General features: G+C 51.4%; 1 protein-coding gene across 4 annotated transcripts in view; it reads left to right on the top strand.

The window, feature by feature from the left end:
* Positions 1–23716, top strand: part of TLN2 (talin 2) — a 598939-nt gene that overhangs the window by 549670 nt on the left and 25553 nt on the right. For all 4 annotated transcript variants that reach the window (XM_086959469.1, XM_086959467.1, XM_086959468.1 and 1 more), the window contains one exon: positions 12273–12398. In XM_086959469.1, coding sequence (XP_086815595.1) covers positions 12273–12398 — 126 coding nt within the window. The remainder of the gene's footprint in view (positions 1–12272; positions 12399–23716) is intronic.

Below are 23716 nucleotides of genomic sequence, written 5' to 3'. Positions count from 1 at the left end.
GGTCTGGTGATTCGGGTGCTTCAGTCTTGGTGAGCCTATCCCGCTGGTGCTTACCCAAATACTCATGTGTCTCCGCTTCAGCACCTGCCCTCCATCCATCCATCCATCCATCCATCCATCCATCCCTACCTTTACCGGCCTTCGATGCCTGCTTCCTGAGCAGGTGGCCTACAGCCTGGGGCAGATTGGCACTGCGGGCACTCGGGCATCAACCGAAGGGCCAGTGTTTCAATGCCCTCTGTGGGACGGTTTTTCCTCCTTTACCAGTCCACAGAGAGCACTGACAGGGAGAGGAAAGCAGCTTCTCTGTGCAGCCGTCTGTTCAGCGATGATCAGCTGTGGCCTCTCTTTGACCCGCTGCCAAGCAATCATGCTGATGGTGGGCTGGGGAGGGGTGATTGTGTGCCAGAATCGGCCTCCCAGGGGGCCAGGTGTTGCTCAGGCCTATGAGCCATTTTCACCTCGGCCCCCCTGGGGCCCACGCAGCCCAGAAACAGTGCTTGCATTAGTCCTCACCCACAGCCCTTCTCATTCAGGGCATAGTGGGCGAGGAAGAATGGCTCTCACTATGGGGGCCAGGTGATGTGGGGAACTCACGCCATCTTCACCTTAGCCTCCCCCCACCCCTATGGATGGCACAGAAGCTGTGTTTTTGCTTTAGCCCCTCTCCTGCCACGCCATTGCCCTGAGGCTGGGGAGGGCTGAGGAATAATATTTTAATAGAAAGAGGCCTCGCTGTTTTCGGATGCTCCTGCACTGGGGGGCTGTTTTTTTTTTTTTATAGAAAGGGGCCTGGCTGTTTTTCAGGTGCTCAGCTTGTAGGACATTGTCACCTTGGCCCTGTGTCCTTCCCAAGAATAATATCCTCCCACGTAACATTCCTTGTGTGTTTCATGAAAGGGCACGCACCGCAGATGTGGGCCACTCTTTTCGTCAGTGCCCAGACCAAATTGTGATCCAAATCCGACCCTGCCTACAGCTATCGATGCTCTCAGAGGCCAACCTAGGGACTATTCAGGCAGCTCTCTTTCCAGCAGACTCCCGTTAAGAACAAATGACTTTGCTGTTGCTACTCCTGTAGCCCCCTTCACTTTCACTATCGCTTATTGGGTAGTTCAAGCACCCAGGTGCTGTCTTGCAACCCTATTCAGCCTTTCCCAGTTTTTACAGAAATTGTGAATGGGATTATTCTTCTCAGGAATGCGATGGAGAAGCAGAGTTTCAAGTGATGCTGCTCTTGCTTCCCCCAGTCCTCCCCCGTCGTTACAGCCTCAGCTGCTTTCTGCCATCACTCTCTCTTTTGTGAGGACAGAGGTGGGCAGCCTTAAGCTACTTGACACCAGGTGGCGCCATAACACCGCAAATCGGCCGAACCCAAGATGGAAACCACTGAAGCTGGAATGCTTAATGTTGAAAACATTCACTTCCATTTTACTGAAACCTTCAGTACGAATTCTGTCAGTGAGCCAGGTAGAGGCAGGGGCGTAAAGAACACGCACCCCTGCAGGAGAAGTGTGGCTCAACGGTTAGAGTCGGCAGACCCAGAGGTAGGGGTCGGTCCGGGGTTCAATTCCCGACGCGGCCGGGTGCAGGACCAATGTCAGCGGGCCCGATAAATCTCGCCTCGGTGCCACTCTAACCATGGGGTCCCACGCTGCAACTCTGGGCAATAGCTTGCTTAGTCTCCACTCCGGCCCCATCACCGCCGGGGATGCCCGGCTGCACCTTGGGGATGCCCAGTAAAAGGACCATCTCACAGGGAATGCCAGGACGGGTTCCCCAGTGGTACAGCGCTGGGACTCTCCAGGGTAACCACACACTCTATAAATCCAACATTCATTCATTCATTCAGTGCAGGGGATACCCCCACCACCACTCTTGAAGGGGGTCCTGAAAGCCTCAGGGAGTCCCCGTTCAGGCCACAGCCAGTGAACACCTGTGAGATATGGGAGTCGCTCGTGGTCCTCTACTCGCATACTGCGGCGGGGATGAGAGTGGGTGGGGGGGAGGGAGGTCGGGTGGGTTGTGTTTTACGCCGCACTGGATGGAAGTTTGTACTATGAAATGTGGATCTTTAAGCAGAAAAGATGAATCATTTAGTTATAAACAGTGCACTTTCTTTGACCTAAAATAAAATGGGTCCTTTCTCTCTTTTCAAGCAAATCTGAACGCCAGTTCAAGAAACACACGAATCCGTCCTTACGCGCCTCAGCCCACCAGTGCGACTTAGAAGAATTTTCCTTTAAAAAAAAAAAAAAACAGTGCAGAGTTCTCAGAATGCCTGGAGTGGAGGTTGCAACAGATTTGCAGCTAACCTCCGGTCACGAGCGCTGCTCGCGAATCAGTAGCCCCGATACAACTACCATTGTATTCTTGCTCACAGGTAGGGGTATTGTAAACAAAGAAAAGAAAAAAACATTTCAAGGTTTCAGAAAATGCATTAAGAAGTCCATCTCTACGGCTAGGCTCCAGATAGTAATTAATGCCTGTGAAGTGTGAACATGAAAAAGCATTTGCAATGCAATCGGTCTCGCATTTAAGCAGTGGCGTCACTAGGGTTGGTGTCACCCAGTGCGGGTAACTCATGGTGTCACGACTTACCCCATGAATCCATGATGGAAGGTTGTACCTCCTCGAGGAGAAGTATTCATCTGAGGCTCTGAGGGCTGGACAGCCAATTCAGATGTAATCCGTCCTTTCTGGCAGACATCGCGCTGCAAAATACATGATGGAGGCTTGGCGGACGCCTGAGGCATGAACTGGATTGCCTCCTAGCGGCTAAACGGCATTGGGCGTGGAACTGTGCGGCCGCGCGCCCTGGACCCAACATATGGCAGAGCACTGAGGCTGGCGACATCGGTGAATGTGCGGGAGCCCTCGGGCAGTAGAAGAGTCCAAGGGGCTGAGTGTGACCCCCCTTGACAGAACAACCAAGATGTGGGAGGTGAAGGCTGGTGTGGCGAGTCCGCAGGACGATGTGGAGTGTAGGCCCGCACCTAGTCCTGCAGAAAATAGTTGGTGGCATGCTGGTGTGTTAGTGCTGGGTAGTGCGGCGGGCCTGATCACCTGTGGGGGGGTCAACTAGGCACCATAAAGGTGGAACGAAGGAGCTGGTGAGCCCCGTACCACAGGAGGAAGACAGGCGGGTCATCTCCATGACGGAGCAGAGAAATAAGTGGGTGGCATACTCTGAGCATCCTTGCCTGGTAGAAAACCCCTGGTGAAGTGGGTGGCGATGGGTGTAGCAGGTTTCTTTATTGACAGAGGGGAGGCAACACCATATACTCTTCTCTGCCCCCACGTACTGCACCGCCTCTCGCGATACCTTGAGGCAGGGCGCAGGTCACGTGGGCGCAGAACACTAGATCGCAACACCACAATGGGGAAGAGCAGAGGCAAACAAGCAAAACATAGTGGCCAAAGTGATATGTGGCCGGCCCTGAGAGAGAGGAAATAGTGTCTCAGTAGAGTACAGAGCTGTGGAGCTGGGCCCGCAGGCAACTTGTGCTGGGCAGGGGGGGGGGGGGGGGAGTGAGGGGTTAGTCCCCGGGTGCGTCTCGGTGAAGAGAACAATACGGAGCCCACTGGAGCGCTGAGAGACGCAGACCACTGCCTGTCCTGACAGACCTTGTGGGAACGAGAAGGATGTTGCCAGATGGCCTACATATAGGCCTCAGGAAGAGAAATACAACGACTCCCTGTTGTGGATTGCAGGCAGACTCAGTGGGGCCTGACCTCCCCCCCCAGCACCTAAGTAATTAACAGGCAATAATCTACAGGCGAGTCTGCAGTAAGGGGCTATGCCTTGTGGTGGAAAGGCCACTGACAGGTGGGGGTCGGATCCGTGAGAGCGACACCGGGGAAGAGGACTTAGGGAGGGGAGCATCGATGGGATAGGTGACCTTTGGGGCATAGTGCGGATGACCTTGCAGCAATTGGAGCAGTCGCGGCTTCCTGTGGTGTCTATGGAGCACCATGGCAGGGCAGTCGAATAGGGATATCAAATGGGGGGTGGTCGCCGCCACTGGACTCCAGAGTAGACAGTAATATTTTGCATTTTGGTCACGGTGTCACCCCCATGTGATGGTGTGACCCCGTGCGGTCCGCACCCCCTAGTGACACCACTGCATTTAAGCGAGTTTCAGCTATTGGCATTGTAAATGAGAATGCCTTTTATTTATGTTTTGGTTTTTAAAACATAAATAAGACATTGTCATTTACAATGCCAATAGCTTAAGCTCATGTAAATGTGAGATGAATTGCAAATGTTTGTTGCCGGTGTGATGATAAACTCGTTAAGTCTATGGTGGCAATTTATTTATGAGATTACTGCTAAATATGTACAATATGATCATCCCTGTGCGACCTCAAGTAAACAGTATGGCAGAGTGTTTTTTGCCGCCAACAAAGTAGGCAGTGCAATGAGCCGGCTCCCTCTGCTCTTGGCGTCCTTAGGCATTCGGGACATGGTCACCAAAACGCCTTGTTCTGAATCCTCTCCTGGGCTTTACTCATTGCTTGTGCACTAGGCCTGTTAACATAAGTTCCTTTCAGACAAAAATGTACACTGTAGCTGCCTTCACGGCGCATGAACATGCTCTGAACACATGCATTCTAAGAGTCATAGACATGGAGTAACCACGGTGAACCAGATGTGTTATAGTGCAGATCTGACAGTAACAGGGTGAGATGGTGGCGTTTGTTATACAGACGTACTATACCGACAGGGCATCAGAGCTATCCCAAAATATGTAGGTAGAGGCGCTACATTGCAGGAACGCTACTGCAAAGTACAAAGGTTTTAGAAACATTATACAGCAAATGCGCTAGAGCGAGGTGGAAGATATTTTGTAAACCAGTAGCTCTACGTTGCAGGTCCGGCTGCCCTATATTGGGACACTGAAGTAAAATGTGCTACAGAGAAGCACTACATCTGAAAAGCCTTACCAACTACAGAGAGCGCAGGACTTTCAGTATAGATGCTGCACTGAAAACTGCGATTCAGAAAAGGGCGTGGTGATGAACAGAGTGTCTGAATTAAGCAGACCACTCTTACCCAGTCCAAAGATCAGGGCTTGATCCATCACCGTTATTTATCTCACTGCACCATCCCAGCTCAGAACCTGGCTATATGCAAATCAGTCTGTCCCTGGCCCAGTGCATCATGGGAACAGGGCAGACTAAACTACCAAGCCAATTCTTCACCAGAAAGGAGACAAGCTACCGGGGACCGGTTTCTGGCATTTCAGCCGTCTTCGGCCCGGCTTGCTTGAATCCTGATGGTGCAGTGAGAAAGGGACTCATGTCTGAGTATACCCTGCCACACCTATAGTGGCAAAAAACGATTCAGAAAAGGGCGTGGTGATGAACAGAGTGTCTGAATTAAGCAGACCACTCTTACCCAGTCCAAAGATCAGGGCTTGATCCATCACCGTTATTTATCTCACTGCACCATCCCAGCTCAGAACCTGGCTATATGCAAATCAGTCTGTCCCTGGCCCAGATACTCAGATGTGAGTCCCTTGCTCATTGCACCATCAGGATTCAAGCAAGCCGGGCCGAAGACGGCTGAAATGCCAGAAACCGGTCCCCAGTAGCTTGTTTCCTTCCCAGTATAAGAATTGGCTTGGTAGTTTGGTCTGCCCTGTTCCCATGATGCACTGGGCCAGGGTCAGACTAATTTGCATATAGCCAAGTTCTGAGCTGGGATGGTGCAGTGAGCTAAAAAACGGTGATGGATCAAGCCCTGATCTTTGGACTGGGTAAGAGTGGTCTGCTTAATTCAGACACTCTGTTCATCACCACCCCCTTTTCTGAATCATTTTTGTCCACCATAAGTGTGGAAGGGTATACTCAGATGTGAGTCCCTTGCTCATTGCACCATCAGGATTCAAGCAAGACGGGCCGAAGACGGCTGAAATGCCAGAAACCGGTCCCCAGTAGCTTGTTTCCTTCCCAGTATAAGAATTGGCTTGGTAGTTTGGTCTGCCCTGTTCCCATGATGCACTGGGCCAGGGTCAGACTAATTTGCATATAGCCAAGTTCTGAGCTGGGATGGTGCAGTGAGCTAAAAAACGGTGATGGATCAAGCCCTGATCTTTGGACTGGGTAAGAGTGGTCTGCTTAATTCAGACACTCTGTTCATCACCACCCCCTTTTCTGAATCATTTTTGTCCACCATAAGCGTGGAAGGGTATACTCAGATGTGAGTCCCTTGCTCATTGCACCATCAGGATTCAAGCAAGCCGGGCCGAAGACGGCTGAAATGCCAGAAACCGGTCCCCGGTAGCTTGTTTCCTTCCCAGTATAAGAATTGGCTTGGTAGTTTGGTCTGCCCTGTTCCCATGATGCACTGGGCCAGGGTCAGACTAATTTGCATATAGCCAAGTTCTGAGCTGGGATGGTGCAGTGAGCTAAAAAACGGTGATGGATCAAGCCCTGATCTTTGGACTGGGTAAGAGTGGTCTGCTTAATTCAGACACTCTGTTCATCACCACCCCCTTTTCTGAATCATTTTTGTCCACCATAAGCGTGGAAGGGTATACTCAGATGTGAGTCCCTTGCTCATTGCACCATCAGGATTCAAGCAAGCCGGGCCGAAGACGGCTGAAATGCCAGAAACCGGTCCCCGGTAGCTTGTTTCCTTCCCAGTATAAGAATTGGCTTGGTAGTTTGGTCTGCCCTGTTCCCATGATGCACTGGGCCAGGGTCAGACTAATTTGCATATAGCCAAGTTCTGAGCTGGGATGGTGCAGTGAGCTAAAAAACGGTGATGGATCAAGCCCTGATCTTTGGACTGGGTAAGAGTGGTCTGCTTAATTCAGACACTCTGTTCATCACCACCCCCTTTTCTGAATCATTTTTGTCCACCATAAGCGTGGAAGGGTATACTCAGATGTGAGTCCCTTGCTCATTGCACCATCAGGATTCAAGCAAGCCGGGCCGAAGACGGCTGAAATGCCAGAAACCGGTCCCCGGTAGCTTGTTTCCTTCCCAGTAAAAGAATTGGCTTGGTAGTTTGGTCTGCCCTGTTCCCATGATGCACTGGGCCAGGGTCAGACTAATTTGCATATAGCCAAGTTCTGAGCTGGGATGGTGCAGTGAGCTAAAAAACGGTGATGGATCAAGCCCTGATCTTTGGACTGGGTAAGAGTGGTCTGCTTGATTCAGACACTCTGTTCATCACCACCCCCTTTTCTGAATCATTTTTGTCCACCATAAGCGTGGAAGGGTATACTCAGATGTGAGTCCCTTGCTCATTGCACCATCAGGATTCAAGCAAGCCGGGCCGAAGACGGCTGAAATGCCAGAAACCGGTCCCCGGTAGCTTGTTTCCTTCCCAGTATAAGAATTGGCTTGGTAGTTTAGTCTGCCCTGTTCACATGATGCACTGGGCCAGGGTCAGACTAATTTGCATATAGCCAAGTTCTGAGCTGGGATGGTGCAGTGAGCTAAAAAACGATGATGGATCAAGCCCTGATCTTTGGACTGGGTAAGAGTGGTCTGCTTAATTCAGACACTCTGTTCATCACCACCCCCTTTTCTGAATCATTTTTGTCCACCATAAGCGTGGAAGGGTATACTCAGATGTGAGTCCCTTGCTCATTGCACCATCAGGATTCAAGCAAGCCGGGCCGAAGACGGCCTGAAATGCCAGAAACCGGTCCCCGGTAGCTTGTTTCCTTCCCAGTATAAGAATTGGCTTGGTAGTTTGGTCTGCCCTGTTCCCATGATGCACTGGGCCAGGGTCAGACTAATTTGCATATAGCCAAGTTCTGAGCTGGGATGGTGCAGTGAGCTAAAAAACGGTGATGGATCAAGCCCTGATCTTTGGAATGGTTAAGAGTGGTCTGCTTAATTCAGACACTCTGTTCATCACCACCCCCTTTTCTGAATCATTTTTGTCCACCATAAGCGTGGAAGGGTATACTCAGATGTGAGTCCCTTGCTCATTGCACCATCAGGATTCAAGCAAGCCGGGCCGAAGACGGCCTGAAATTCCAGAAACCGGTCCCCGGTAGCTTGTTTCCTTCCCAGTATAAGAATTGGCTTGGTAGTTTGGTCTGCCCTGTTCCCATGATGCACTGGGCCAGGGTCAGACTAATTTGCATATAGCCAAGTTCTGAGCTGGGATGGTGCAGTGAGCTAAAAAACGGTGATGGATCAAGCCCTGATCTTTGGAATGGTTAAGAGTGGTCTGCTTAATTCAGACACTCTGTTCATCACCACCCCCTTTTCTGAATCATTTTTGTCCACCATAAGCGTGGAAGGGTATACTCAGATGTGAGTCCCTTGCTCATTGCACCATCAGGATTCAAGCAAGCCGGGCCGAAGACGGCCTGAAATGCCAGAAACCGGTCCCCGGTAGCTTGTTTCCTTCCCAGTATAAGAATTGGCTTGGTAGTTTGGTCTGCCCTGTTCCCATGATGCACTGGGCCAGGGTCAGACTAATTTGCATATAGCCAAGTTCTGAGCTGGGATGGTGCAGTGAGCTAAAAAACGGTGATGGATCAAGCCCTGATCTTTGGAATGGTTAAGAGTGGTCTGCTTAATTCAGACACTCTGTTCATCACCACCCCCTTTTCTGAATCATTTTTGTCCACCATAAGCGTGGAAGGGTATACTCAGATGTGAGTCCCTTGCTCATTGCACCATCAGGATTCAAGCAAGCCGGGCCGAAGACGGCCTGAAATTCCAGAAACCGGTCCCCGGTAGCTTGTTTCCTTCCCAGTATAAGAATTGGCTTGGTAGTTTGGTCTGCCCTGTTCCCATGATGCACTGGGCCAGGGTCAGACTAATTTGCATATAGCCAGGTTCTGAGCTGGGATGGTGCAGTGAGATAAATAACGGTGATGGATCAAGCCCTGATCTTTGGACTGGGTAAGAGTGGTCTGCTTAATTCAGACACTCTGTTCATCACCACCCCCTTTTCTGAAGCACTGAAAACTGCAGCATCAGAGGATTGAATGTTTCAAGAAGTAGCACATATATGAAATGGAAAGCAGGCGCTTGATATTGCAGTTGCACTAAAGAGGCGCATGAGTTTTTATTAAGTCACATAGGCGCTAGACAGAGAAGCGCTACTACCATGGTGCGCACACTCACCGATGCAGAGCCCCACCATGATGCGCCCCCAGCAGCGCGTCCTTGTTGCTGGAGACTCCCAAGACCACAGCCCCAGCTGTGAAGAAGTAGCTGGCCAGCAGGATGCAAGAACGGCAGCCCAGTGCCCCATTGAGATACTCCCCGACCACCACCGGCACACCCTCGGTGCCCCACAGCAGCAACTCTTCCATCCTCTAAAAACTATCCCCAAAGCGCTCTTGCCCCTGCTCCCCCTCTGTGTACACTGAAGGTAGCTCCTTGGGAGGAAGAGCTGTGTGGTATGTAGCTCTGACAGCTAAAGATGCAGCTTTCAGGGTGGCGATTGTTCCGATTGAACATGCTAGACTGGCGACCAAATGTAAGGTGTGCGTTCTCATGCTCGGAGCCTGTAAGATATTTAATTTGAAAAAGTTTATCCTCCATAGACTTCACTTGCTGTGAAAGCTGTGTAACTGAGGGGTCTCTATTGTTTAAAATAAGAACCTGCAAAATAAAGGATATCTTGGAATTATCGAGCTGTGACAAACAGATGTGAGTCTACAAAGGACACCTCCACATGCCTTATAACAGATGTCACTAGATATACTCAACGTACTAATAAATGATTAAGAGGGCAGTGCCAAGGTGTTTGTGTTTTATGTGACAAACACTTTGTTACATTATTCAAAGGGGCTTCCTCGTCCCCAATTGCCTTCGTAATTCACTACGGATTAATATTACCGGATGACCAATAGTGCAAAGACTGTAAAATCCTGCTTTCAACTATAAAGGTTGAAAGAAATTCCTAACTTAAAAGCTTGACCACACAGGCGTGCGCGATAAATCGTTTTGTTCCCTATCTGGGTGAATACGTATGCACTTGACATGTTTTGTACTCCTCAAGAAGACCTGATTTGTCAAATAGTTGCCTAGAGACAAACGCTGCCTCGGCCACAAACTCCTCCAACTATTTAACCCTTGATGTACTGGAACAAAGTGAATTGACGTCAGTTTCTTTCTCTCTATTGCTCTATTAGGAAACTTTTGGAGGAACGATCGTTTCTTTTGCCAATTTTCTCCAATTGTAGAAAGATTTACATCTGAAAAGAATTTCAAGCATCAGTGTGTATGTGGCCTAACGTCTATAGCTTCAGAATGTGCAAACTGGGGAACTGGGTTTGATTCTTGGCCAGAGGCTCAGCATCGTGCAATGCTTAAGAAATTAAAACTAGTCATCGGTGGTCGCTGCACTGCGACTGCACACGCAGACATGCAACTCTGTGTGGGTAATGATGAGAGGGACCGGGATGTCCGCTGCAGCTGACTAGCTGCAGACCGGGTGAGGCAGATCGTTGTTCCAGGAGGCATGCACGGGTGGGTAAAGGATGATAATGCGACGGCGAACAGCAATTAATAACAAGGAAGTAGTCCCAAGATAACAGCCCAGCAGCGGAACTAAACAATAGTTGCTCAGTGCTGCTTTCTGAAAAATGGAAGTGAGCTATCCGACCACCAGCCAACCAATGAGCGAGATAAGAAGAGCAATGCCAGATTTAACCAATGGTAAGCCACAAAACAAATAGAAATGCAATGGGTGGAGTTTCACCACTAATACTGATCACTTGATGCCTCGGAGAGGCAGCGCATGCGCTGCCTATGCGAGAACTAAAAAGAAGGAGGCCAAGGATGACCAATGCCTGAACAGCAGTCTGATGCCTTGTGCCTGAAGAAGGCTCTGTGCTGCTTTGAAAGATTGAGTGTGGTCGGCTGATTTATACCGCTGATTTGATTTTGATTCCTTTCGTTAGAGACAACCAGTAGGTAGGGTGACCAGATCTTGAGAACCAGAAACCGGGACATATTGCAAAAAAAGTAGTATTACTACAATTTTACGTCAACAGTGCTGCGCAGAATGACAACTCTTATCAGCATAGGAACACAGAAGAAGCACTAAGAAAATAAATAAAATGTAATTTCTAAAACCAGCATCTTACATATAAATTCAATTTCTTTCTTGTAACCGCTGCTAACTAGCACAACTTTAGAACACCTAATAAGTGCCTCTCACTGGTTTCATTCGACCCTCCACTGAAAACGAGGACATGAGCCAAAACTGCCAAAATCTGCCTGAACAGCTAGTGAAAACCGGGGACTGTCTGTGCAAATCCGGGATACCTGGTCACCCTAACAGTAGCTCTTTTTGAGGGAGGAAACACCCTCGGTAGAGCATCTCTGCTGGGTGCCAGATCTCAGCTGCTGTGTGCAGTCCAGAAGCAGGATGCCCCCTGGTAAACTTGTGTGCTCCATCCTTCTCTTGTGAGCTCAGAAGATGATGAGACCTAGGTCAGTTGAAAGAGAATCTGTTAAGAGCAGTCCAAACCAAGAACCTGCTGTTTCCAAGTGAAGCAAAACATCCTCACCATGTTTGTTTATGCATCAATTAGGTTTTTATCATTCCCTATACAAGGTGGACAGAATAATATGATATTATAAGTGGATCTTTGTAACTTGCATTCTGTTTTTGTTACACTATATGTTTGTTTGGGATGATTTTGCAGTTATTGTGATATTTGATCGTTTCCGAGCCCAGTACATAGTAATGCAGATTTTACCCCTGTATCCCCTTAGTGCTAGTAAAGAATGCCAACCAACATGTCATGATTGCTGAAAGGTCCAGAGGAAGTGTTCTTCTGCTTACTGCTGGCACTTTATAAGCTCAACGTCCTGTCTCACAAGCCTGAGGTTTTTGCTTTCGATTTAGGAAAAGTTAGTTTTTATTGAAATACTTTTCCAGGCAGTAAGCCAGTTAATGTTTTTAACATTTATAAACTGGAAAGCCAACGGGGTCTTGAACCCATTCTGTATATCCCGTTTCCCTGTTGATATCATGGTATTCTATTAAAGAAGCAGTTCTTTAAGTGTCTTTATTTGCTGTTACCATTCTGTGCTTATCAGAAAAAATATTGCAAATGTCAATTAACCTCCTTTTCTCTTGTAACAGTGAAGCGTGTTTCATGCTAACTTCTCTCCAAGTGTTGTGTTGATATGACCAGTTCCCATGGATGAACTTGGTGAGCTCTGTCCCGACAGTGTTGTAGGGAGATCCTTTTAGCAGTATATTTGCCCCTTCACCCAGTAATCGTTGGGTCTGATGTACTCCACGTGATTATGTTCTCTCTTGGTTGCAGCAAGCTGATGAGAGTCTCGACTTTGAAGAGCAGATCTTGGAGGCAGCGAAAGCCATTGCCGCCGCCACAAGTGCACTAGTGAAGTCCGCCTCTGCAGCTCAAAGGGAACTCGTCGCACAGGGGAAGGTAAGACACTCATTGCATTTTTTGCCTTGTACAAATGATCCTGATCAATCTGGTGTCCACATTGCTTCCAGTGTATCCATACTTATCATCTTGAAAAAAGTCAACACTTTGCTCAGATAATGTCATCCAACTATTGTATATCCCAGGACAGTACAAAAGATGATACTATGGATAAATTTAACTGTTTAATGCAGTGCCAAACATTCCCTATGTGCAATACTAGAGCAGTTGTTTAGTCTACTTTGTTATGTTACTTTGCCATTCTTCAGCAACATTTCTTTGGATACTGTGCTATGGAGTATTATCTGAAGTTTATTTTTTAAGGGACTTTACTTAATATAACCACCCTCCACAAGTTCAGTCACCCTCATTCCATGTTTTCTGCCCAAGTTAGGGTCTTGTACTCTCTGAATTTATTGTATGTGGACGACGTGATGATCTCCCACCTCACTCCAAGTGTTTACAAAGACTTTTGGAAGAATTGTAAAATATACATTTGATAGAGACTTCTAGCTGTAGATTCCCTACCTTTGGATTTCCCAGATGTCAAACTGGATCCAGAAACTTTTGCGTGAGTAGTACCCCTGAGCTCTGTTGGGTGGCTTTGTTTGGTTCTCCTTGGCGTCGTTGACGCTGGAAGTGACGTCACAGTCACCAATATAGGTGCGACCCAGGCGTGAGGACGTCCGTTCCCTACTTTCCACGCCAGTTAGTGCTGGTCCGGAGAAGAGCTACCCCCCTGTCTGTTTTTGACAGAATTATTTGGGCATTTTATCAAATATTTTTTCTTGTGCGTCGAGAATGTCATCTAGGATGGTAGTGTTTAATGCATTTGGGGCCTGTCACCGCACCATGTTAGTTACTGACCCACACTGTATGTGTTTATAGTGTCTCGAGCGTGACCACAGCTCGAATTAGTGTTTGGACTTCCGGGCCATGGCGTCAAAGGCATTGAGGGAGCAGTTCCTGAAGCTGCTCTTCGCCTGGCAGTCGATGCCATCTAGTTCGACTCCTAGGAGGTCTCGTTCCTGATCGAGAAGAAGGTTGCGGGACCACTCCAGGAGCCCCAAGTCCTTTTTGTTGCACTCGAAGTGCTCGAGACACTTGTCAAAGAGGCATAAGAAGAAGTCGTCTAGACGTACTTTAACTACTCCACGTCCATCGAAAGCGGACAAGATGAGTGCAGAACATCAACGTTCCAGACATGGTTCTGTGGAGCCATTGCCAGGTCCGACTCTGCACAGTCTCAATAAAGGAGTTTTACAAGGCCATGCACCAAGTATTTGGGTTGGACGACCCCTTTAGTGCACCAGTTGTACACCTCTGGTGAGACTTTGGACTGGTATGAGGGACTAGGAGAGGCCAGTGAACTGAACACCTCTCCAGATACTGGTATGCTCTCTTCTTCTACCATGGCTACGGAGGAGGGAGCTTCTCATGTAATGGTGGTATAGAGGGCTGCAGAGTTTCTTCACCTCAGACTTCCCTCTCTGGCCGTCAAGCTAAATCTGGTGCTATATCCTGGTGCTTCCTCCTCCGAACGCCTATTGCCCTTTAATTAAGCACAGACTTTCAGGAACTTGGTCTAAGCCTAGCACTGTTGCTCCTGTGAACAGGACAATTCCCGACCGCCATCTCCAGGCCACGGGTGATCCTAGTTTCGTCAGCCAGCACCCCATCCCTAAGAACTTGGTAATCCAAGCCTCGACTTCCCATGGCGCGCTACCTACCGCTCCCCCGGATAGGGAATCCAAGAGGCTGGATGCTCTTCGGAAGAGGATGTTTTCTTCCGCTAGCCTGGCATTGCAGTCAGTGACCAACATATGCCTTTTGAGCCGTTGCTCCCTTACTCTATCGGAAATGGTTGCACAAGTGCTGCCTCAGGTCCCAGAGGAGGCCCGGGCCATCCTCTCTCAAGCAGTGAAAGATGGGAGAAATGCAGTAAAGTTCACCATTAGGTGTGATCTAGATACGACTGACTCGCTTGACAGAACGGTTTTGTCAACTGTGGCCTTACGGTGCCGCGCTTAGCTGAGAACACATGGCTTTTCGGGGATGTCCAGGCCAACCGCATGGACTTTTAATTAATTTAATTGTGGGTTTATATAGCGCTAGAAATCGACTCCCGGAGGAGTATCTCCGCGCTTCGATCGCTGGGGAACCCGTCCTGGCTCACCCTGAGAGATGGTCCCTAATGGGTATCTCTAAGGTGCGACCAAGCATCCCCGGCGGTCTGGGGGGGCCGTTGTGAAGATGAGGCAAGCTAATGCCCAGAGTTGCCGAGTGTGGTCCCTGACTGGAGTAGGCACCGAGGCGAGAATTATCGAGCCCGCTGACCATGGTCCACGACCCTGCCGCGTCGGGAATCGAACCCTGGTCCCAGGCCGTCCTCTGCTTACGGGTCTGCCGCCTCTAACCAGTGAGCCACACCACTCCACCAGTGAGCCACACCACTCCACTTGTCCTTCGGTGTGACACATCTCTTCGGAGAGAAGGTATTCTCGGCACTAGAGTGCTTCAAGAATTCTCGGGCTATGGCCAAGACCTTGGGCCTCTCAGTGACACCTCACCCATAGTCTTCCTTTCGTGGCTACAGAAGGAATGTGCCACCACGTCAATTGACACTTCGAATGCACTAGGCAACAAATTAGTCAGATACTAATACAATCAGACCTAACTAGAAACATGATGAGAGAACAACTTAATGTGCGAGTCAGAAGTAGAAATGTATCTCCTTTTATTATTTATACAAATATTTAAAGAGGTGGCAAAGTATCATGTAACATTCTTAGACATTTAGCAACAATAAATGAATATGTTGCTTGCTATTAACGTGGACTGTAGGCCTAAGGGTAATAATGCACTCTTAAGGTGGTCTTATGAGCCTAAACACCAGTTGCTATACAGTACAGTGTTCAATACACTGCGATGGATTTTACAGAACATGGTCACTATGCCAACGAACAAATGCTTTACCACACTAAAGAAACAGAATTATATATAAGCACATGTAATCACAATATAAAAAATGTGTAACTGATTCTCGAAGGTATCTAAATGTGCCACTCCGTCATCATTATCCTGTCCACCATCCTGTGCGGGCTTCCCCAGTTGTGCGAAGACGTGGACATGGTGCATTCTGACCCTGTGGGAATGGTAGCCAGAAGTCATCTGGCAGCTGCAACCTCCAAGTCCTCCTAGTTTGGTTCTGCAAGGCATGGTTGCCCAGTTGGAAGGAGAATCCAATATCACCTCCTCTATTGGCAGTCCATAATATCACACAATTGGGTCTTGCAGATCATTTGTAGGGGTTACTCTCTGCTTTTCTAATCCTCCTACCTTTTACTACCATTTCAAGAATGGCTGACGGAGGATCATCTGATCTTGTTCGGAGAGGAAGTAACCGCTCTCCTGGCCAAGGGGGCTATAGAAAGGGTTCAATATCAGAAGTAGGCATTGGTTGTTATTCCCACTGCTTACTGCTACCCAAAAAGAACAAGGGTCTTTGACCTATTCTAGACCTTCGAAGTAGCAATCTCTTCCTCAAAAAAGAGAAATTCAAGATGCTCACTTTGGCTCAGGTCTTGTCTGCCCTAGAATAAGGATACTGGCTGGTAGTGTTGGACTTGCAGAATGTGTATTTTCACATTCCCATCCTGCCAGCCCACAAGCATGACCTGCGATTCAAGGTAGGCCGCAGGCACTTTCAGTTCGCCATGCTCCCCTTTGGCCTTACTAGTGCCCCTCGGGTATTCACCAGGGTGATGGCAGTGGTTGCGGCACATCTGTGTAGGCTAGGGGTGTCAGTCTTCCTCTACCTCGATGACTGGCTGTTGAAGGCATTCTTGGCCCAGGCTCTCGTCTCCCACCTCCTGACTACAGCAGACCTCCAGCATTCACTGGGGTTTACTATAAATGTACTGAGGTCACACCTGACTCCTTGTTAGACGATCCCTTTTATTGGGGCTGTACTGGATACAGTGCAGTTTCTGGCTTATCCTCCCAAGCAGTGAGAGCAAGATATTCAGGTTATGATACAGAGGTTTCAGCCCCTATCCTGGATTTCGGTCAAAATGACTCTGAGGCTGCTGGGCCTCATGACCTCCTGCATCCTGTTGGTAAATCATGTCAGTTGGCATATGCGGGCTCTGCAGTGGGACCTGAAGTTCCAGTGGGCGCAGCATCAGGGGAATCTCTTCTACATGCTCCAGATCTTGAAGGGAAATGCAAAATACCTGCAGTGGTGGCTTACAAAATGTGATTGGGTCAAAGGCAGACTCCTCTTCCTGCCCCAACTAGACCCGACGGTAGTAATAAATGTGTTACTCCTGGAATGGGGTGGCCATCAGAGGACTCTGGTCTCAGGCGAAATCCAAACTCCACATCAACCTGTCGGACCTCTGGGCGATCTGACTAGCAATGAAAGCATTTCTTACCTCTGTCAAGGGGAAGTTAGTGCAAGTGATCATGGGGTACTGCATCTAGCAAGGCGGGCTAGGTCGTGGACTTGTTGTCAAGAGGCCCTGCGCCTCTGTACATGGCTGAAACAGCATGGCATAACCCTGGTGGTTCAACACCTGGCATGTTTTCTGAACTCCAGGGTCGATAAATTCAGGTATTGATGCCTAGGGGATCACGCGTGGTGTCTCCTTTCGGTGGCACAAGGACTCTTTCAGCAGTGGGGAGATTTTTGGTTGGTTCTGTTCACCTCCAAAAACGACGTACAATGTCCGCAGTATTGCACATTAGAGTTTCCAAGGCAACTATTGCTCTGAGACACTTTTTGTTGTGAGTGGAGCTCAGGCCCCCATACGCTTTTCTGCCCACACGGATTGGGCACGGAGGGTTTAATATCCCGAGCTTCTTCAAATAAGCAACGATCCTCCACTCAGGCTGCCCCTTGTAGAGGATCTTATGGCGCAACAGCAGGGAAGGGCCCTCCACCCAAACCTGTCAACTCTCCGCCTCCTTGCATGGAGAGTGAGCGGTTACAGTTGATACCTTTTGACCTTCCTTCCGAAGTCTGTAAAGTTATCCTGGTGGCCAGGTGACTCTCCACCCGAAAGGGTATATGCCTGCTGTTCGCAAAAATGTGCAAAGTATTGTACAGATAAGTATATGGACTCTTTCTGCCTTCCTTTCTGATATTCTTCTCTTCCATCCTTACCCTTGCCCAGCAGGGCTTTGCCCTGGGCACTCTCAAGGCTTATCTCTTTGCGATGTTAGCTTTCCTGCGGCTGCCTGACCAACCATCTTTATTTAAGTTCCCTATTGTACATAGTTTTCAGAAAGGACGTGTACATATCCTTCGCCCTTCATCATGCCTCAGTGGGATCTGAATCTGGTTCTCACTAACCTTGTGTGCTCCCTTTGAGACACTGCACAATTGTCCCCTCCGGCTGCTTACCCTAAAACATCTTTTCTAGAGGCAATTACATCTGCCCGGACGGTGAGTGACGTGCAGGCTTTATCATCCAAGTCTCCCTAACTGATGGTATTCCCGGACAAGGTGGTGCTTTGCACCTGGGCCTCTTTCCTACCTAAGGCGGTGACAACATTGCATCTGGGACAATTTGTTAGCCTGCCCGCCTTTTACTCTCCTCCACATCCCTCTAAAGAGGAAGAGGAACTCCACCGTCTCGAACCAAAACCAGCATTGTCGTTTACCCTTGACTCCACAAGAGTTGCAGGTGGACGGCCAACTGTTTGTGGGCGATGTGAGAGCTAAAAAAAGGTAGCTTTATCATTTTCCAGAGATATAATACTCTTTTGGCAGTTTATAAAGCAGCATAGCAGTCTATAAAGGAGGCTCTTGGATATTTTTGCAAGTCACTAGTTCCAGTGCTACTGGTCCATTGAGGCAAAATCCGTGCTGGCATATGCTGCTTCCAATCTCACATTTTAGAATCCACCCTCTCAGTAGAAATATGGAATTCGGACAGAAGAGTGAGAAAAAATTGGTTTGAGGCATATGAGCTGCAGTATTCATACTTTTACATAGATGCCATCTGGTGTTGGGCTCGGATGACTGCAGTTTGTTGTCTTGGAAGAAGTCTTTGTAGTCACGAGATAAGTGACTCCTTCCTTCGACAATAGTGCGTACGGACATCGACTCCACCCTTAGATTGTTTTTTTCCGCCATCAGATTCGGATGTAACTTCGGCGCTCCCGTTTGGTACCGTGTTTCCAAACCTTTCGATGCGCAAAACATCACAAATCGTAAGTATTTTTTTATCTGAAAGAGACACGTTAGTGATAGATTCCTTACCTTAGAATATCCCCAGGCGTCAGACTGGATCCGGAAAATTTTGCGTAGCAGTACCCTTGCGCGTCGGTAGGCGTCGTCTGCGGCTCCGCGTCCGTCGTCGGCGTCGTGGGCGCCGTGATGACGTCGTCGGAGTATATAGACGCCGCCTCCGCGTGCTGACGTCAGTTCTTCTTTTTTCCGCGCCAGCCAGCGCAGATCTGGAAAAAGCAGTTCCCTGGTCATTTTTTGACTAACTTTTTGGATCTTTTTGATCTCTTTCGAAGTCTTCACGACTCCGACGGTGCCGTTAGGGATGCCCGGCTTCAAGCACTGCGGCGGTTGCGAGCGACTCATGTCGGTTACGGACCCGCACCGACTGTGCCTGACGTGTTTGGGCGTCGACCATGACGACGAGGCCTGCTCCGACTGTCGGGCCCTCTCGAGGAAGGCCAGGCGGGAGCGGTCCCGCAGGCGACTCGAGATCCGCCAGTCGGCCCCGCGCCGAGTGAGGTCCCGGTCCCGGTCCCACGGGAGGTCGAGGGACAGGTCGCGGGGGCGGAGCCGTCACAGCTCCGGGAGTCGGCGCCACTCCTCCGGGTCCAAGTCGTCAGGTAAGAAGCATAAGAAGTCGAAGAGACGTCATCGCTCTTCCGACTCCCCCCGACGCTCGCGCGATGCGGCCGGGGGTTCGGGTGACACCGCCCACGCGGCTCCTCAGGAGTCGCGGGCGCCGCGTTCGGCTCCATACCCCCCGGTCCCTGGGCTGAACGCGACGCCGGGGGAGATAGAGCGTTTCCTCATGGCCATGAGGTCCCTTTCTTCCCCGACGGGTTCCACGGCGCCTTCGGGCCCAGTGAACCCGTCTGGGGGCCCTAGTGGGTCGGGTTCAACCCCGACGCCGTCGGGTGCTTCGGCCTCGACGCCGCCGACGTCTCCGACGCCGGCGCCACAGGGCTCTGCGATCCCGACGCCGCCGCTGCCCTCGGGCTCGGCGCCGCAGGGTTCGGCGGTCCCGGCGTCGTCGGTGCCTTCGGGTCCGATGCCGCAGGGCGCCGTTCGGCCCTCGTCGGGCGATGGAGCGTCCCCGGTGGACCTTACGACCCCCCCGGGGTCGGTCCGTGTGGTGTCCCCGCCGGCGTCGGTCCCGGCCGACGCCGTCCCCAATTCCTCTTCTGTATGGGTTCCGGCGTCGGGACGGAGCCTGTCGGCGCCGATCTCGACGCCGGTCGGGGATTTCCATCCCTGTGACCCATCCTCATTCACTTACGACCCTGAGTCTCAGGAGATGGGGGAAGTGGAGGATTGGGAGGGGTCTGAGGACCCTCTGACAAGGGAATGTCAGTCTAACATGGACTGGACAGGAGACCTTGGGGAGGCCAGTGGCCTGGACACCTCTCCAGACACTGGATTCGTCTCTCCTCCTTCCGTGGCTTCGGAGGAGGGCGCTACATATAGTGTGGTGTTGATGAGGGCTGCTCAGGCCTTGGGCCTCGAGCTCCCCGTCGCGGCCGTGAGGACTAATCTCCTCACTGAGGTCCTTAAGCCGCAGTCAAGCTCCATGGAGCCAATGCTGCCGTTTAATGAGGCCTTGTCGGACGTTCTGTTGGGCACTTGGTCCAGGCCCGCTACAGGTTCGCCTGTAGATAGGAACGTGGCCAGACGCCACCGCCCGGCTCCGGGCGACCCATGTTTCCTGTCCACCCACCCCACCCCCGAGAGTCTGGTCATCCAGGCCTCTAACTCCCAGACCGCCTTCCCGTCAGCACCCCCTGATCGGGAATCCAAGAGGTACGAGGCCTTTGGCAAAAAAGTCTTCTCGTCCCTTAGTTGTGGACTGCGGTCTTCCAACACCGCATGCCTCTTGGGCCGTTACACCCATTCTATATGGGACACGGTGGCGGAAGTGCTGCCAGAGTGCCCGTTGGAGGTACGGGCCAAACTCGGCCAAGCCCTTGTGGAGGGTCGGGACGCAGCGAAGTATTCGATTAGGTGCGGACTGGACACCACTGACTCGCTGGGCAGAGCGATGGCTACGACGGTGGCGATTCGACGCCACGCCTGGCTTAGGTCCGCCAACTTCTCGGCTGATGTCCAGAATACTCTCATGGACATGCCGTTCGATGGCCGTCGCCTCTTTGGCGACAAGGCAGACCACGCGCTCGAGCGCTTTAAGGACTCCAGGGCTACGGCCAAGTCCTTGGGCCTCTCGGCCCCGCGCCAGCAAGTGGCTGCTTTTCGCTCCTTTCGTGGCCACGGAAGGGGCGTCCCCACACGTGCCGCCAGCCACTCGCCGCAAACTGTCGTCCAGCGCGGCGGCGGCCGTGGAAACCGCCGTGGAGGCGGTAGGGGAGGCAAGCGGAGCCAGTCCACACCTGCCCCCGCAGCATCCGCCTCTAAACCCTCCTAGTCCGTGCTTTCCGGCCCAGGTGACGCCAGTGGGAGGCAGGGTTCGCCATCACCACTCTCACTGGCGCACAGTCACTTCGGACAGGTGGGTGCTGCAGATCGTCCGAAGGGGCTACTCCCTCCCCTTCGAGACGACCCCTCCAGCCATGCCACCGCAACACCACCGCGTGTCGGGGGATCACTTGCGGCTCCTGCGGGAGGAAGTTTCGGCCCTCTTGGCCAAGGGGGCCATCGAGCGCGTTCCTGGGCCAGAAGTAGGACGTGGTTGCTACTCCCACTACTTTCTGGTACCCAAGAAGGGCAAAGGGGGCCTACGCCCTATCTTGGACCTGAGGAACGTCAACGGCTTCCTCCGGAAGGAGCGGTTCAAAATGCTGACACTGGCTCAGGTCTTGGCTGCCCTAGACCCAGGAGACTGGATGGTAGCGTTGGACTTGCAGGATGCGTATTTCCACATCCCCGTCCTGCCGGCCCACCGGCGTTACCTGCGGTTCACGGTAGGCCTCGAGCACTTTCAGTTTACCGTGCTCCCCTTCGGCCTTACCAGCGCCCCACGGGTGTTCACGAAGGTGATGGCGGTGGTCGCAGCTCACCTGCGCAGGTTAGGGGTTTCAGTCTTCCCCTACCTAGACGACTGGTTGTTGAAGGCGGGCTCGCCCCAGGCAGTCGTCCACCACCTCCAGACTACGGCGGATCTCCTGCACAGGCTGGGATTTTCCATCAATGTGCCGAAGTCACACCTGTGCCCCTCTCAGAAGCTCCTTTTCATCGGAGCGGTTCTCGACTCGGCGCAGTTTCGGGTTTACCCGCCCGAACAGCGAGTCCGGGATATACAGGCCCTGATCCCGGTCTTCGGGCCGTTATCCCGGGTTTCGGTCAGGTTGACGCTGAGGCTTCTGGGACTGATGGCCTCCTGCATCCTTCTGGTACATCACGCACGGTGGCGGATGCGGGCTCTGCAGTGGGACCTGAAGTTTCAGTGGGCCCAGCACCGGGGCAACCTTTCCGACCACGTCCTGATCTCGGAGGGCACTGCGAGACAGCTGCAGTGGTGGCTCACGGACCGCGATTGGGTCAACGGCAGATCCCTCTCCCTTCCCCAACCGGAGCACGTAGTTGTGACGGACGCGTCCCTCCAGGGCTGGGGTGGCCACTTGGGAGAGGCGGAGATCAGAGGACTCTGGTCTCCGGCGGAGTCCCGGCTCCATATCAATCTGTTGGAGCTGCGGGCGATTCGTCTGGCACTGAAAGCATTCCTCCCGTCTGTCCGAGGGAGTGCAGTGCAGGTGTTCACGGACAACACCACCGCCATGTGGTACTGCAACAAACAGGGCGGTGTGGGGTCGTGGACCCTCTGCCAGGAGGCTCTGCGCCTCTGGCAATGGCTGGAACATCAGGGCGTGACTCTGGTGGTTCAACACCTGGCAGGTTCTCTGAACGCCAGGGCGGACGAACTCAGCCGTCGGTGCTCGATGGATCACGAATGGCGTCTGCACTCGGACGTGGCGCAAGGCCTCTTTCTGCGTTGGGGAGAGCCTTGGTTAGATCTATTCGCCACCGAAGAGAACGCGCAATGTCATCAGTTCTGCGCGTTGGAATTTCCAAGGCGGCACTCGCTCGGAGACGCTTTTCGTCGCGAGTGGAGCTGCGGTCTGTTGTACGCCTTTCCGCCTATACCTCTTCTGCCCAGAGTGCTGAAGAAGATCAAGCGCGACCGGGCACAAGTCATCCTTGTGGCTCCGGACTGGGCACGAAGGTACTGGTATCCCGAGCTACTCAGTATGTCAGTCGATCCCCCGGTTCGTCTGCCTCTTCAGGAGGACCTTCTGTCGCAGCAGCAGGGGACGGTCCTCCACCCGAACCTGTCCAGTCTCCACCTCCATGCATGGAGATTGAGCGGCGGCAGTTGAGGCCATTTGACTTGCCTCCTGAAGTTTGCAACATCATTCTGGCAGCCAGGCGTCCCTCCACAAAAACGGTATACGCCTGCAGGTGGAACAGATTTGTGGCATGGTGCACAGCAAAGGCTGTGGATCCTCTCAATGCCCCTCTCTCTGAGATTCTTCTCTTCCTTCTTTCTCTCGCCCAGCAGGGCTCTGCTCTGGGCACTGTCAAGGGCTATCTTTCGGCTCTTTCAGCCTTTCTGAGGCTGCCTGACCAACCCTCTTTGTTCAAGTCCCCTATCGTAAATCGATTCCTGAAGGGCATCACTCATACTTTTCCTCCTGTTCCCTTCGTGATGCCTCAGTGGGACTTGAACCTGGTTCTGACATTTCTGATGTGCGCTCCCTTTGAGCCTCTTCACAACTGTCCACTTCGCCTTCTTTCTTTAAAGACTGCCTTCCTGGTAGCCATCACCTCTGCCAGGAGAGTGAGTGAGCTCCAGGCTCTCTCTTGTAAGCCTCCTTTCCTTTCAGTCCATCCGGACAAGGTTGTTTTGAGGACTAGGCCCTCCTTCTTGCCTAAGGTGGTCACGGCCTTCCACATGGGGCAGTCCATCACATTGCCCACCTTCTTTCCGCCTCCGCACCCCTCAAGAGAGGAGGAGAGGCTCCACCGTCTGGACCCAAAACGTGCGCTCTCATTCTATCTGGATCGCACACGCCAGTTCCGGGTGGATGATCAACTCTTTGTTGGGTACGCGGGCGCTAAGAAAGGGAAAGCG

The sequence above is a fragment of the Lissotriton vulgaris genome, chromosome 2_2 (assembly GCF_964263255.1).
Source record: "Lissotriton vulgaris chromosome 2_2, aLisVul1.2, whole genome shotgun sequence".
NCBI classification, from domain to species: domain Eukaryota; kingdom Metazoa; phylum Chordata; class Amphibia; order Caudata; family Salamandridae; genus Lissotriton; species Lissotriton vulgaris.
This window is presented reverse-complemented; position numbering and strand designations above follow the sequence as displayed.